At 35.9% G+C, this 16,379-nt stretch overlaps 1 protein-coding gene across 6 annotated transcripts in view; it reads left to right on the top strand.

Annotated features, from left to right (window-relative positions):
* Positions 1-16,379, top strand: part of PUM2 (pumilio RNA binding family member 2) — a gene marked incomplete at both ends in the record, with an annotated part of 67,632 nt that overhangs the window by 41,355 nt on the left and 9,898 nt on the right. For 3 of the 6 annotated variants that reach the window (XM_080711688.1, XM_080711684.1, XM_080711683.1), the window contains 2 exons: positions 1,789-2,025; positions 13,949-14,216. In XM_080711688.1, the coding sequence (XP_080567814.1) occupies positions 1,789-2,025; positions 13,949-14,216 (505 nt within the window). The remainder of the gene's footprint in view (positions 1-1,788; positions 2,026-13,948; positions 14,217-16,379) is intronic. The other 3 variants (XM_080711687.1, XM_080711686.1, XM_080711685.1) reach the window with 1 other exon arrangement.

The raw sequence follows: 16,379 nt of genomic DNA, 5'->3' as shown, positions 1-16,379 counted from the left end.
CTCATTAGAGAGCTGTTGTCTTTCTCCTTATGATTTAAAAATTTTTTGGAGATAAATAGGAAGTAAAAATGTATGTAATATGTTTTTGAAAAATTGCTTTGACAGTGTCCTTTTAAATTAGCATAGTTAATGTAGTGTGCATTGACAATTTTGCCAAAACCAACTCGAGAAGAGCTTTTTAACATTAATGTTTTTATTTGTTTTGCTATTAAAATGCATCTAACTACCTAGCCATTTCCTATTATATGAGATCTTAAAATGTGAAATTTTCAATAAAACATCAGTTTCGCAGAAACTGCATTGGCTGCTATAAAAGATTGAATAACATTGTAATTCTTTACACAAAATGGTGGTATGAGCCTTTTGTTGTTGTTGTTTTTGTTGTTGTTTGGGGTTTGTTTGGTTTTTTTTTTCTGTTTTTTGTTTTGGTTCATTATAAAATTTTAAACTTGGCAAAGCCAGTATAATTTCAGTTCCTATCTATGTTACAGACTTGGTTTACCCATCATGTACTCTGCTTAATTGCTTTCTTTAATCCATATCTGGTATGACATACTTATGTATAACTTGTGATTAGAAAACCAAGATTTAATAGAAACTTTATGGTTCCTTGGAAAGAATTGCCATATTGGTCCGAATATGGTGTTTGTCCCTTAAAACCTTATTTGACAGGTTAAGAAGTGTAATAGGAAATCCTCTTAAGATGTTAGATGTTAATAGAAATAGAAAGGAAATATACTTTAAACTAATGGTCTTTAAGTAGACTGAGAATTGGGAGTTTTGGACTGCTCCTATACATGGTAAATAATTTGATTTTCTAACTGTTAATGAACAACCAAATTTTGTGTTGTTCTTCCGAGCTTGCATAGCTCACCATGGCATATATATTAGTGTGTAGAAACATTTTATGTTTCTGTGGAGCACAAGAAGGCTAATAGAAGTCAAAGAATTCAGTATGTAGTGTGATAAGAAATGTGAAATAAGGTTAGATTGTGTTATTATATGAGAAAAAAATAGCCATCAGTCTTCTTGAAGTAAGGGGCTCAGGAGACCAGTACTAGAATCTTAGGAAAGACAAATCCTAAGGGATAGGCAATAAAAGCATGTCTTTTGTGGTAACAATTATGAGAACTATTAATTATTTAAAGGAAAGTTTAGTATTTTCATATAGTGCAGTATAGTTGGATTAGAGGGAGAATATGTAATATGAAAATATAGTCAAGAATTAGCTTCCATCTACATTTTTACAACTGACTAATATTCGGGCCAATATGGACTTAAAGGGCTTTGTCTTTAAATATAGCTAGAAGCCAAATCAAATGTGAATGGTGAAGGAAATGTTTTAATATTCCATTTATTAGTATAACTTTTTCTTAGCATTGAGTTGAAATCTTAGGAACCAGGTTCCAGAGATTAGGATGATACCAAAAGTTAATTTTATTGGAATTTAAACTTTAGCATGTCCTAAAAGCAGACAACTTGCAATTTGAGGGTTTATAAATCATACCAGGGTATTAAAGCACAGTAATCATATTTGTCAGTGGTAAATATGTATGAAATAATGAACATATGACTGTTAAGTATTTGGTTACTTTATTGGGGTGCATTCATACCCTTTTATGATTAACAATAAGTTAGTATATATAGTTATCACAGTAATTATCTTCTCCATAATGTTTCTAAAAGTAATTATTGTGATCACTTCTGTTATTGCCCAGCAAGAGTTGGGGATAGGATTTATTCAGTTAACACTGTATGTAATTAGGGTTTTTTTTATTTCTTCTTCAGTTGGCAGTTCTGCAAGTAGTAGTGCCACAAGGAGAGAGTCTCTATCTACTAGCTCTGACTTGTACAAAAGATCTAGTAGCAGCCTAGCACCCATAGGGCAACCATTTTACAATAGTCTGGGATTTTCCTCCTCTCCAAGTCCAATAGGCATGCCTCTGCCAAGCCAAACTCCAGGACATTCACTTACGCCACCGCCATCACTTTCATCACATGGATCCTCATCCAGTTTGCATTTAGGTAAAAAAAAAACCCAAAACCCTTTTTATTTGTATGTATACATGTATGTGTGTTTGTGTGTGTGTTTGTAATATATGTAAAATATTTGATGTTGGATAAAACATGCCAAATTGCTTTTGCTTTTAGATACTAGCCTTTTGAAAAAGTTCTACCTTCCTGAAAATTCAAAGTGAGGGTCTAAATGTACAGTAAGGTAAAGACCCCCTATTGTATCTTATGTTCCTTTTAAAAGTACAATGGTGTGTTTTTTTCTTGTCTGTGCTTTTTTTAATTTATGTGTTTTAGAGCATCTGAAAAGTCAACTATTTCTACATGATAGTAAAATAAAATTTTATTATCAGAAGTTTTTGCACAACATAAGAAAAGCATTAGTTATACAAAACCAAACTTAAAAATAGTTTAGTACAGTGGTTTTCGCTTTGGCCCTTGAATGCTCAATCATTTTACCAAAGAATATGAATTAAGGATGTTTGTGTATTGGAAAAGCTGATGGGCTTAGCGGATGTACTTCTCCTAATTTTGAATATGTTGATAAAACAATGTTTTAGGCTTGTCGAACTCCTAAAGTTGGAACATACAGAACTTTTGTTCATATTAAAAAATTGTCTCTACCATCATGTTATTAAAATGTGAGGAATAAAAAGGGCTACCTATAATCTCTAGTGAGAGTATTTTGAAGGGTTTTGGACCTTAGAGGCTGTGTATGAGTCCTTATCTCATTAAAGAAATGATTTATTACAGTTAGGCTTTGAATATTTGGAATTCTGATCACCTCAACTAAAACTGAAGGATTCTGTTGCTGAATCTTATGTACGTGGAAAGATTTCAAAAAGTAATGTTGCTATTGTAAGCAGGTATAGACTCTTGTTTAGTCATTCTGTTTGACCCTTGATCATAGGTATAACTATTTTTTCCTCACACCTGTTAATAATAGTAAATTTCAGCCGGGTGTGGTGGCGCACACTTGTAATCCCAGCATTTGGGAGGCTGAGACAGGAGGATTGAGGTTCACGGACAGCCTCAGCTTCTTAGGCCCTGTTTCAAAATAAAGAATAAAAAAATATGGCTAGGAGTGTAGCTCAGAGGTAGAATACCCCTGGGTTCCATCCCCAGTACCGAAAAAAAAAAGTAAATTTTTGTTTAACAAAAGAATCTGTTGCAGTGATCGTTACTTCGGTTTGTTATTGCACAGTGGGCTAGGTTTTTGTTTTTAATACTGTGTCTCTTCACCCCACATTGTAGACCTTTGTGCTTTAAGATGATATTGCTTTTCTGGGGATATTGAATATTTATAACCCAATTTTTTTTTCACATAGAGGCCTAAAAATCTGCTTAGCAGAACTGTTTGTATGATCTTACCAAATATGGCCAGTTTTTAGCCTAATATTTTCCTTACTTATCACCGGTTCTTGCCGCTCAATTCCCATTTTCTATTATTACTACTCAGTCTCACTCCACTTCATAATTGCATGCCTTTGAAATCTACCAAAACTTTGGATTACAAAAAAAAGAACAAATCTTTTCATAATAGTTTTGTGCTTTATTGTTAAGATATTTGTTGTGTCCTGTCATCTTTTCATAGGTAAGTTCTAGATTAGATTCCTGTTCAAATGTTTCTGCTTGTATGTTGCTTTGGAGCCTGTATAAGCTGTGTAGTTCTCCATAGCTTGCTTAAAAATTGGATATAAATGACTTTTTAAATACCTCCATTGTAATTGTCAGCCACAATCTAGATATTTGCTTCTCCACTTTTCTTGGGACTATAAAGAAACTAGCCTAATAGGTGCTTAGGGAAGGGATTCTAATCGCTTTGGGTAAATAGTCATCATTTGAGCCAGAAGCTCTGTATTCTAGCCTAGTACTTTTGTGCCTACAGTTAAACTCTGTCAGCTTGAAATCTGGTATCTGAACACACCTCTGATTGGAATGAATAAACATTATTTATTTTCCCACATGATCCCCAAGTTCTCCTTAGCTTTAGTAGTAATATGCATGGTAACATTGTTAACAAAGAACAAACTTTGCTAAGTTGAAAACAATTCAAATTTCATAAGGTCCCTCTTTGCATATTATTGGTGAAAATAATCTTTTATGTACTTGTTAAAACAACTTGTTAATATTTCATCGTGATGCAAGGCTTTCATTTTTTTCTAATTAAAAATGCTTAAATGGCATGTTCTTGAAATACATTTTAATCAAGTCTCAAGAATGCTGATACATATATAAAATATTTGTAGAAATGAAATTGCATATTCATTTTATAAATCATTTTACTCAATTGACAATATAAAGTCTTAAGATACAAATTCTCATTCTCATTAGAATTGGTTGGAATTAATCCTGGCTTATTCCCATAAGGGCTTTTAAGACATGCACATTATAATCATTATAATTATCAGGCCTTGATAGCTGCATTCCGAAAGCATTTGATGAAACGGACTTATTTTTAAACCTATCTCTTCCTATTTTATAGAAGATGCCTAACAGAAATATTCTGTCTGGCTTTCCAAAAAAGATGATTTTAAAAAAATAGTAGGTATTTAATCAGCATACTAGCAGGATACCTAGTAGTTACTTTTTGTGTGTGTGTGGTACTGGGGATTGAACTCCAGGGCATTCTACCTCCAAGCTACACCCCCAACCCTATTTTTCTATTCTTTATTTTGAGACAGGGCCTCACTACGTAGCTGAGGCTGGTGGTGAACCTGTGATCCTCCTGTCTCAGCCTCCCAAGTACTAGGATCACAAGCATGCACCACCACATCCAGCTTTAATAGTTACTTTTTGATTAAAGAAAAATTATTTCAATATACAGGTTTGAGTGTTCATTTTTTATAATTACCTAAAACATTTCTATTCAGATTTGAAAATGGTTTTTACCATATTGAAGTCAAAACAAATTTGTGCTTTCTAATATTTGATATCTGAAAGATTCCTTTTAAAAAGTAATTATGCCAGACGTGGTAGCACACACTTGTAATACCCATGCTTGGGAGGCGGAGACAGGAGGATGGCACAGATTCGAAGCCAGCACGCCGGCTTAGGAGACCCAGTAAATATAAAAATAGGTCTGGTAGTATAGCCCGGAAAAGGGTTTCCAGGAACCCCAGTACCACTAAAAAAATAAATACAAAAAAAATAATAATTATAACCATGATATCACCATCATATCTTTTTCCCCTACTTCACTTATATGTCTTTTGCTGACGTTTTGTTTGAATGAGGACACAAATAAGGTTCATATGTTGCATTCTTTTGATAGACCTTTTTTTACTTCTTTTTTTTTTGGTGCTAGGGATCAAACCTAGAGCTATACCCCTAACCCTTTTTGTTTGCTATTTTGCGACAAAGTCTCTCTTGCCATTGCTAAGGCTGGCAACTTCAACCTGAGATCCCCACGCCCGGCTTTAGATGTTTTTTAATCTGTATTTGTTTCTCCTTCATCTTTGTTTTCTTCTCCATTGATTTTTTTTAAAATCTTTGATCTTATGAGTTTTTCATATTTCTAATTTTACCAATTGCTTTCCATCGAATTTCATCTATAAACTTGGTCAGATGGTTGGTGGGTTATTTGGTTTTGTGTGCTTTTCTGTTGTATGATATCAGGGAGCCACATCTAGTTGTCTCCATTGTGAGAGTACCAGCCAGATTACTTCTTTAAGAACCATTGATTATTATTTAAATATTTCTTCAGAAGTTGCCAAATAGTAGTAGTCTGATTTTGTCATTCTTTCTGCATTTATATGGAGATTTTTTTATGAAGAATTTTTCTTCAGCAGTTGTAACGTTAGCATGAAAGACAGGTCATAAAAAGGTAATGCTTGATTGTTTTCCCTCATTTTCTAACTTTCAAAATAATGATCGATGTCCTAGCACCTTCAGTAGTTCTGTCCCGAAATGCAGAAGACAGTGTAAAATTCTGTGTTTCAAGTTCAGCATTCAGAATTCAGAGAATTATTTTCTCATTTTATATATATCGATCATAAGAGATGAAGGGGGAATGTAGTTTGCAGTTGTTTAATAATTCTCAAGCTGGATGTAGTGTTACACCCTTGTAATCCCAGTACTTGGGAGGCCAAGACAGGATTGCGGGTTCTCTGGCTAGCTTCAGCTACTTAATTAGGCCCTCTGCAACTTTGTGAGACCCTGTTTGAAAATAAAGAGTTAAAAATAGGATGGGAGGTACAGCTGAGGTAGACCACCCTGGGTTCCATCCCCAGTACTGTGTTTAAAAAAAAAAAATTCTCTTTCTCTACAGATGATTCCCTACCTTGGGATGATTCATCCTAACAATTTTTTTAACACTATATAGTGGAGCAAAAGCATACCTATAGATCCATTCTTTTTTTACTTTCAATCCAGTATTCAGTGGATTACATAAGATATTCGATACTTTATAAACTCTACTTTGTGTTGATTCTACCCAACTATAGGCTAAAAAGTTATGAACACATTTAAAGTAGCCTAGGCTAAGCTATAGGAGAGTTTAGGAGAGTCGATGTACTTAAGTGCATTATACTCTTAATATTTCCAGGTTACAATAGGCTTATTGGGATTTAACCCAGTCATATGTCAAAGAACATCAGTACTTAATTTCTTATAAAGAATATTAAAGCTAGGCGTGGTGGCGCACGCTTGTAATCCCAGCATTCGGGAGGCTGAGTCTGGAGGATCACGGTTTGCGGGCAGCCTCAGGCACTCCATAGCTTAGTGAGACCCTGTTTCAAAATAAAGAATAAAAAACGGCAAGGGGTTTAGCTCAGAGGTAGAATGCCCCTGGGTTCCATCCTCAGACTCACCCAAAAAAAAAAAATTATATATATATACACATATATACATACATACACACACACATATACATATACACATATATATTATTACCTGTATTATTTTATTCTTCTACCTAGAGCTTCTCTTCTGTTCTTCCTTTTAGTAAACCTTTGAAATACAGTGTTGGTTATTTCTTATTTGACCTAATTTTATGTTCATAGTAATTAAGCTGATATGGAATTTCTTAGATATAAAGTAGCATTTTGTATTTTTGTCATTTAACTTAGGTTTGGGCAGTCTGATGGCTTGCTCACTCTCCACTCCCCTCTCTTTCCACGTGTTGGGTAAGAGAGATTGAACCCAGGGGATTCTGTACTATACCCCCAGCCCTATTTTTTAATTTTGAGACAGGGTCCCACTAAGTTACAGAGGGCCTTACTAAGTTGCTGAGGATAGCTGCAAACCTGAGTTCCTCCTATCTCAGTCTCCCAAGTTACTAGGATTATAGCCATGTGCCACCATACCCAACTAGGATAATCACAGATTTTAGACTAGAAAATACTTGATTTGATCCCATAATTTGGAATTAGAATCACTTAAGGCACATGTTTAAAATAATTACTACAGATTGAGCATCCTAATCTAAAACCTGAAACTTTGAGATAAGACCTTAAATTTTTATTTTTTATTTTTATTAATGGAGCATTTTTAAGATTTTTAGGCTAGGAATGCTGAAATTCTCTACAAATATTGCAAAATCTGAAAAGCTCAAATTTAAAACACTTATAGTTCCAAGCATTTTCGATTAGGGACACTATTTATAATAGATAACACAAGGAAGTCAGTAGTTTGGAAATGTGTGGCAAAAGCTTCTGCTTGTCTCTGGCTTTGGGGAGTCTTATCGCATGCCCAGTGGTCATATGCTACACTTGCCATAACACAGCTAAGAGATTATTGTGCTGAAGTTTCTAGCAGCTCCAACATGAAGAGATACCAAATAGAAATAATTTATAATTTACATACAGATTTACTCCAATATCACACCTGGTTTTTAGCCCATAATTCTGGAATCCCATATGTCCACGTGAGCCTTTGCCTTTGTCTCCATCACATCTAATGCATTTTTTCTGTCTTACCTAACATTAGCCTGAACAGTTATTGAGTATTTTAAATTTGGGGGGGGGGGACTTATGGAATGGGAAGGAAAAAATAAAAAAGTTTGATCTTTTTACATGTGTTTTGAAATGCCCCCCTCAATGTATATTTTACAGAGTGGAGCTTTTTCTTTAATATTGATTACTCTTAATTCTGTATATTATTATTTTATCGTTTTTATTTCTTCATTGGGCTTACCTTTCTTACCTATTGCATTTCAGCTTTTTAACTTTTTCTCTTACATGAGTGTGGCACATGCCTGTAATCCCAGTACTTGGGAGGCTGAGACAGGAGGATCACATGTTCACAGAACCTATAATCCTCAGAAACCTCCTAAGACTCTCCATAATGTAGTGAGATCCTATTTCCAAAAAAAAGATAAAATGAAATAGGGCTGGGGGTGTAGCTCAGAGGTAGAATGCTTCTGGGTTCAATTTCCAGTACCACCAAAAACAAAAGAAAAAATAAAAAACCTAGAAGTCTTATATGCCTTACATGGAAATTTTACGTTTTTATCATTTCCATCTTATTATTTGGGACTTACCATTTTGTTTGTTTATTTTGTGATACTGGGGATTGAACTCAGGGTTATTCTACCTCCAAGATATACCCCTAGCCCAATTTTATTTTTATTTGGAAAGAGTCTTACTAGGGGAGTCTCAACTCCTTGCTGAGCCTGGTCTTGAACCTGTTTCGGCCTCCCAAGTACTGGGATTACAAGCGTGTACCATCACACCCGGCTGGGACTTTCCATTTATGTATCCTGAAGGTATAGGTTTGTGTTAAAAATTTATGACTTGCTGGAATAATTTGTAGTTAATATTAGTGTTTTGTTTGGGTGGTACGGGGGATTGAATCCAGGGACATTCTACCTCCAAGCTAAACCCTGATGCTTTTGTTTTGTTTTGAAATAGTCTCACTGTTTGCTGAGAATCTCGCTAGTGATCCTCCCAAGATTTGGGATTATAAGTGTGTACCACCATAGCTGTTTATGATTTTTCAGATTTAATATTCCAACAATTCACCTGGAGTTTGTGTCATTGCCCTTTGCTTGTAATGTGAGGAAGCACAGGATCATAAAGTAGATCTTAAAAACTAAGCCAAATTGCTTCTTGAAAGATTTGTGGCCTTAGCCAAGTAACTAAAATGAAAGCTGTATATGTATCTTGTTCTATTCATCATTTCACCATTTGTGTGCATGTATTATATGTTTAGACATATGTAACATTAAGTAGTTCAGCTACTGTATGATTTTCTTTAAAAAAAAAAAAAAAGAAGAGGCTGGCCATTTATTAGTTTCCCGGGGCTACTGTAACAAATTACTACAAATAGTTGGCTTTAAACAATAGAAACTTATTTCACAGTTCTGAAGACTAGAAGTCAGTGTGTTTGCATGGCCATACTCTGAAGGCTTTAACAATAATCTTTCATTGCCTTTTTCTAGCTTCTAGTAGTTGCTGGCAGTTCTGTCTTAATGGCTTGTATAGATGTATCATGCTAGTCTGTCTAAATCTTTTTCTTGTAAAGATATCAATGTATAGGACCCATTCTGTTCCAGTATGACCTCATTTTAAATTGATTGTACCTACAAAGACCTTACTTCCAAATAACCTTATTTTCCCAGGTACCATTGGTTGGAAATTGAACATATTTTTTAGGGAGGGACTTACTTCAACCCTGTACATTCTGGTCCCCCAGCTTAAAGTCCAAAGCCTTAGCCAAATTGAGTGATAGAAGGCGAATGAACCTTGAGCCACATGATAGAAGAAATTACCACAGCCAAGTGGCCTAAAACATTTTTAACAATGATTTTTAGTAATGATCTTTTGCAAGACACAACACAGTATAGCATTTTTTCAAAATTTGCCTATCATAGAGATACAGAATATTCAATAAGTGGTAGCCACCTTTTACATTTATTTACAGAAAGATAAAGAAGGTCATGTATAATGTTCAGATAGTAAGTTTTATTATGTTCACAGATAGCTGCCTTTTTCTTTCTCAATAAAATATTTTACCATATGTCTTGGACCCAAGGTCTAGCATATACTATCAAGTATATGTACTTAGAAGTACATAATCCTGTTTCCAAATAAAGTATAAAATAGGTATGGGAGTATAGCCCGGAGGTAGAAAAGCCCCCTGGGTTCCACCCCCAGTACCCCCCCCCACACACACACACACACAAAGTACAAAATCACGATCCCAAGGTGATTTGGTGCATATTGAAAAGCAGTGCTTTAACACCTTTTTCTCACTGTTCAACTTTGGATTTTCCCAGTAACGCCAAAACAAGTAATAAGTCAGATTGTTCATGGTTGTTAAAGTCTACTTTGAGTGTTCCAAATTATTCCTTAGAAATGTGATCAAAGAGCCAGGCGTAGTGGCACACACTTGTAAAGAAAGAAAGAAAAGAAAGAAAAGAAAAGAGAGAAGAAAGGAAGGAAGGAAGGAAGGAAGGAAGGAAGGAAGGAAGGAAGGAAGGAAGGAAGGAAGGAAGGAAAGTAGTAGTGAGTGAGTGGTAGTGGAGACTAAATAACACACTGAATGGGCCTGGTATCCCTCTAATGCATCTGGTGTAGAACGTAGGTGCTTTTAAACTAACAGCAGAAGCAGGAATAGGATTGACCTGTTCGTATGTTTTTAACTGTTTTTAACTAATTTTGGAGTTATTTCAGAATTAAACGCTGCAAATTAGTTGTTTAAAAAAAAATCCCAGAACACCTTTCACCCATATTCTCCTAATATCATCATTTTACTACATTCGCTTTATTATTCTTTCCCCATCCGTTGCACATAAAACCCAATTTTATTTTTCTGATTCTTTAAAGAGGAAGTTACAGGCATGATGTCATTTACTCATAAATTCATCAATGTATACTTCCTGAAAATGAGGATAGTCTTTCATGTAACCATAGTTATCAGTCAGGAAATTAGTGCTGATATAATCAATACTACTGTCACCTTAACTGGCTTTATTGAAGTGTTGCCAGTTGTCTCTGTGATGGTTTTGTGAGGGAGGAAGCTGGCTTCTTATTTGGGGGCCTCTTATTCAATTGACTGAGATGCCTAAGTGATCACACATTGTAATTTTTTTTGGTGCTTTAGTCTTGAGTGTTTTTGCTTCTTTATTACAATACTTGAATTTTTTTTAAGAGTTTAGGTTCATTATATAGTTAAAATGTCTTTCAGTCTCACAGGTGTTAGAAGACCTGCTTCTCAGTGTTTAGCATCCTTAGACAATTGTCAAACACAGGATACATCAGGAATTGGGTAAAGGATAAGATGGAGCCCATGTTTACAGTTTAAAAAAATCAACAGTACAGAGATTGAACAGTTAGGGTACTCTGGATTTGCATAAGAAATAGGTTTGAAATATAATGACTTGAAAACTAGGTTAAAGATTGAGGAATATACTAAAGCAGGATGCTGTAGGCTTTTACCATATCAAATTGGCCTTTGAAAGAACAAAATTTTTTGTGTACAGAGTGGGATGATAAGATAAACACCTACCTATAGAAAGGACAAGGATGCTAAATGAAAGCCACTAGTGATAGGATAAAGAGCCAGGTGGGATGAAGTGGTGCACTCCTGTAATTCCAGTACTTGGGAAGCTGAGACAGGAGGGTTGCAGGTTCGAGGACAGCCTTAGCAAGTAGTGAGACCCTGTTTTAAAATAATTTAAAAATAGGTCTGGGGCTGTAGCTCTAAGGTAGAACACCCCCAGGTCCAATCTTTAGTTTAGTACCAAAAAAAAAGCCAATTAAGTTGGCATTAGTAAATGCCATCCTAATTGTTAACAAATCAGAACTATAAAAATAATAATGGGGATGGAAGAAATGACCGTTGTTATCTCTTGGAGGTGTTGACAGTTTTGAAACACTGAACTTTTTCATGCTCTTGAGTATTTCATTTGTGGTTGCTGAGATAGTTGTGTAGAAGTAGAACAAACATTAAGAATTTGTGTTAGAGCTGGGTGTGGTGGCTCATGCTTGTAATCCCAGCATTCGGGAGGCTGAGACTGGAGGATCGCAGTTCGCGGACAGCCTCAGCTACTTCGTGAGGCCCTCCGCAACTTAGTGAGACCCTGTCTCAAAATAAAGAATAAAAAAATAGGGCAGTTGGTGTAGCTCAGAGGTCGAATGCCCCTGGGTTCCATCCCCAGACCCACCAAAAAAAAAGAATTTGTGTTAGGGATTATTATGTACAAGATGAATTTTTAAATTACACACATTTTAAACAAGACACTCTATAGTGAAATTTTAGGTGGTAATGCTACCTAAAAATGTTTATGTTCTCTAATTGTCACTCAGTAAACATTATGTACTTGCTCACTATATATCAGGCACTATTAATATAGGCACCTGATAGCTGGCATATAGATGAATGTAACTTGGCACTATCGAATTGGAGGAGTTAAGCTGGGCATGGTGGTGCACACTTGTAATCCCAGTAATTGGGAGGCTGAGACAGGAGAATCACAGGATCATGGCCAGCTTAGGCTACTTAGTGAAGCTCTCTGCAACTTAATGAGACCCTGATTAAAATAAATAAATAAATAAATAAAGTAAGAGAGAAAGAATAAAAAAATAGGGCTGGGGGTGTGTAACTCAGAGGTATAATGTTCCTGGGATCCATCCTTAGTACTGAAGGAAAAAAAATAAATAAAAGAGTTGAAGATTCAAATACATAGCTGGGTGTGGCCACACACACTTGTGATCCCAGCATTTGGGAGGTTGAGACAGGAGGATCGCGGTTCTCGGACATCCTCAGCTACTCATTGAGGCCCTTTGCAACTCATGAAAGCCCTGTTTCAAAATAAAGAATAAAGAATAGGGCCAGGGTTGTAGCTCAGAGGTAAAATGCCCTTCGGTTTCATCCCCAGTACCAGAAAAAAAAACTAGAAAAAAAGATTCAAATACATAAATGTGTAGTATGCTATGGAATACGGAGTTCAGTGGAAAAGAAAATGCTAGGGCAGTAGGGACAGTAAAAGAAGAGTACTCTAACACACATCACCATCCAAGATAAACTCTTACTGCTCCTTGTCCTTGTAATCTTTTTGATTAATGTGTCTGTATGGCTTTGCACTGATGGTGTGTCCTAGGGATCATCTCTACCCCATAGTCTGGACTGACTATATTAGCACTACTCTACATAGAGTTGGTATATAATAAAGGAAAACTGTGGTGAATTTTTTTTTTCTGAAGTACTAAATCTACATTTGCAATTGTCTTTACCGCTTTCTTTTTTAAAAGGACACTGTCAAGTACATTTAAATTGTTTATATTAAGAACAGTTTCCTACCTTTTTGTTTCTGACTGCCCTTTAATTTCTTGGTGTTGAGTGGGACATTAAGTAGGAGCTTTTTGTTCATTTATCTTAAATGGCAAAGACTCTGGGAATAATTGTTCTTTATTACTATTTCTTATCTGCAGAAAATTAGCAGTTTATGGAGAGTATTTTTAACTAAAATTAAGTAAATGAAGAAATGGTTTGTCTTTACATATAAGTGTGTGTGTGTATATATATATATATATATATATATATATATATATATATATATATATAAAACAATGTATTAATGTATTCCAAAAAAGCACAGATTTAGCACTCAGTGTTACTCCATTAACACTGTGAATGAATTTTAATCAAGCAATTTCAGTGACATAAAATCTAATTTCCCTAGCTAATTACAGTTGTTAAAATACTGAAAGTTCTGTTGATAGTTTTAGGATTCTGGTACTGATATAAATGTGTATGACATATCTTAAACTAAGCTACCAAAAACAGGTTTATTTTTCTGATGTTTTCTAGTCTTTTTTCATATGGTTACATATGTCACATATATGTTTGAGATCTTCCTCTACAAGTTTACTTTTCTTTCTTAACAAATAGGAAACGGGTTATTTATTTATTGTCTGAATTATAATTTAAGTAAATTGCTTTAAGGAATAATTTTGTCAAAAACATACTGACCACGGCTGCTTTGTTGTAGGAGGACTGACAAATGGCAGTGGCCGGTACATCTCTGCAGCACCTGGAGCAGAAGCCAAATATCGAAGTGCTTCAAGCACTTCCAGTCTGTTTAGCTCCAGCAGCCAGCTCTTCCCTCCTTCTCGGCTTCGGTATAATAGGTCTGATATTATGCCTTCCGGCCGCAGTAGATTATTGGAAGATTTCAGAAACAACCGCTTCCCAAACCTTCAACTTAGAGACTTAATTGGACATATAGTTGAATTTTCTCAAGACCAGCATGGTTCTAGGTAAGTGACTGATTCATGATGCTTTACACTTTGTTTTTCCTTTGAAAATTATTAACTTATAAAAGTCTCCATTCCCCCTCACCCCCACTGGTGGTACTGGGGAACTGAAACCACAGGGGTGTTCTACCTCTGCCCTCTGCTCTATTTACTTTTTGTTTTGAAACAGTGTCTCCCTAGGTTGCTAAGGCTGTTTTTGAACCTGCAATCCTCTGTCTCAGCTTCCCAAATACTGAGATTACAAATGTGCCACCATGCCTGGCTGAAAGTTTTGGAGTTTTTTGTTTGTTTTTTTGGTGGTACTGGGGTTCCTGGAAACCCTTCTACCTCCAGGCTACACTCCCAGACCTATTTTTTATATTTTTTATTTGCAAACAGGCTCTCTTTCAAACCAGCGTGATCCTCCTGTCTCTGCCTCCCAAGTGTGGGGATTACAAGTGTGCACCATTGCGCCTGGTTAATATTTTTATTTTTTGAAACAGGGCCTCGCTAAGTAGCTGAGGCTGTCCCAAAACCGCGATTCTCCAGTCTCCAGCTCCCGGATGCTGGTATTACAAGAGTGTGCAGCCATGCATGGCATTGCTGAAAGTTCTTAAGAGTAACCTGAACCCTTTTTTTTCTTTTCTTTTCTTTTTTGGTGGTACTGGGGTTCCTGGAAGCCCTTCTACCTCCAGGTTACACTCCCAGACCTATTTTATGTTTTTATTTGGAAACAGGTTCTCTTAAGCCAGCATAGCTGGCTTCGAACGTGCGCGATCCTCCTGTCTCCTCCTCCCAAGCGCGGGATTACAAACATGCACCACCACGCCTGGCTAACATAAACCTTTTATAACATAAAATGGCTGGCTTAATAGTTAATTTATGTTTGATAAACTTTATATCTAAAGATTTTTTATTGTGTTTGTGTTATAAAAATAGATATTTAGTAATGTGTTATTTTGAAAAGCAAATTACCAGCAAAGTTATTGTAATTTCCTTTTTTGGTGATAATAAAAAGAACTGGGTGTGGTGGTTCACCTTTAATCCCAGTACTTGGTAGACTGAGAAAAGGAGAGATTGCAGGTCTGAAGCCAGTCTCAGCAATTTAACAGGGTTCTTAACAACTTAGTAAGACCCTGTTTCCAAATAAATAATTTTAAAATACTAAAAAATAAACTGGGCGTGGTGGCGCACGCTTGTAATCCCAGTACTTGGGACTGAGACAGGAGGGTTGCGCAGGTTCAAAGCCAGACTCAGCTACTTAGTGCGGCTTTCATCAACTTAGTGAGACCCTGTTTCCAAATAAAATATAAAATAGGTCTGGGAGTGTAGCCCAGAGGTAGAAAACCCCTGCGTTCTATCCACAGCACCACACACACAAAAAAAATTTAATATACATATACATGTATTCATATATCTAGAGAGTATACACACACACACACACACACACACACACACACACACACACACACACACACACACACCCCCTAGTAGAACTTGCCTATAATACCAACTACAGGAGAGTTTTAGGCAGGAGAACCTCAAGTTGTAGGACAACCTGGGGAATTTAGGAAGACCCTGTCTTAAAAAAGGCTGAAGATGTGGCTCCGTTCTAGAGTACTCCTGTGTTGAATTTCTGGTTCTGCAAAACAAGAAAAAGAACTATCCTAAAAAAGATTAAGCTGGTTGTGATGGTGCATGTCAGTAATCCTAGTACTTGGGAGGCTGAGACATGAGGATCGTAGATTTGAGGACAGCTTCAGCAAATAATGAGACTCTCAGCCACCTAATGAGACCCTGTTTCAAAACAAAAAAATAAAATTGGGCTGGGGAGGTATAGCTTAGAAGTAAAATGCTCCTGTTTTAATCTCTAGTACCACACACAAAAAAAAGATTAAACATCTGTTTGTACAGGTTTTTTCCTTTTTCCAGTCTAACCATAGACTTTTGTGCATTTTTTAATAAATTAGCTGTTTTGTGTATAAACTGTCAATACTGTTTCTCATAATAGTTTTGTGTGTATGTACATAAGAGAAAAAATATAATGCTCAACTAAGAAATAATAAATTTTAAGTTGGGTGTGGTGGTGCAAGTTTGTAATCCCAGTACTTGGGAGGCTGAGACAGGAGTACCGCAAGTTCAAAGCCAGCCTTGGCAACCTAGTGAGGCCTTCAGCAACTTAGTGAG

The sequence above is a fragment of the Muscardinus avellanarius genome, assembly GCF_963383645.1.
Source record: "Muscardinus avellanarius genome assembly, chromosome: 15".
Classification (NCBI taxonomy): Eukaryota; Metazoa; Chordata; class Mammalia; order Rodentia; family Gliridae; genus Muscardinus; species Muscardinus avellanarius.
The sequence above is the reverse complement of the archived record's forward strand: the minus strand, read 5'-3'. Positions and strand labels throughout refer to the sequence as shown.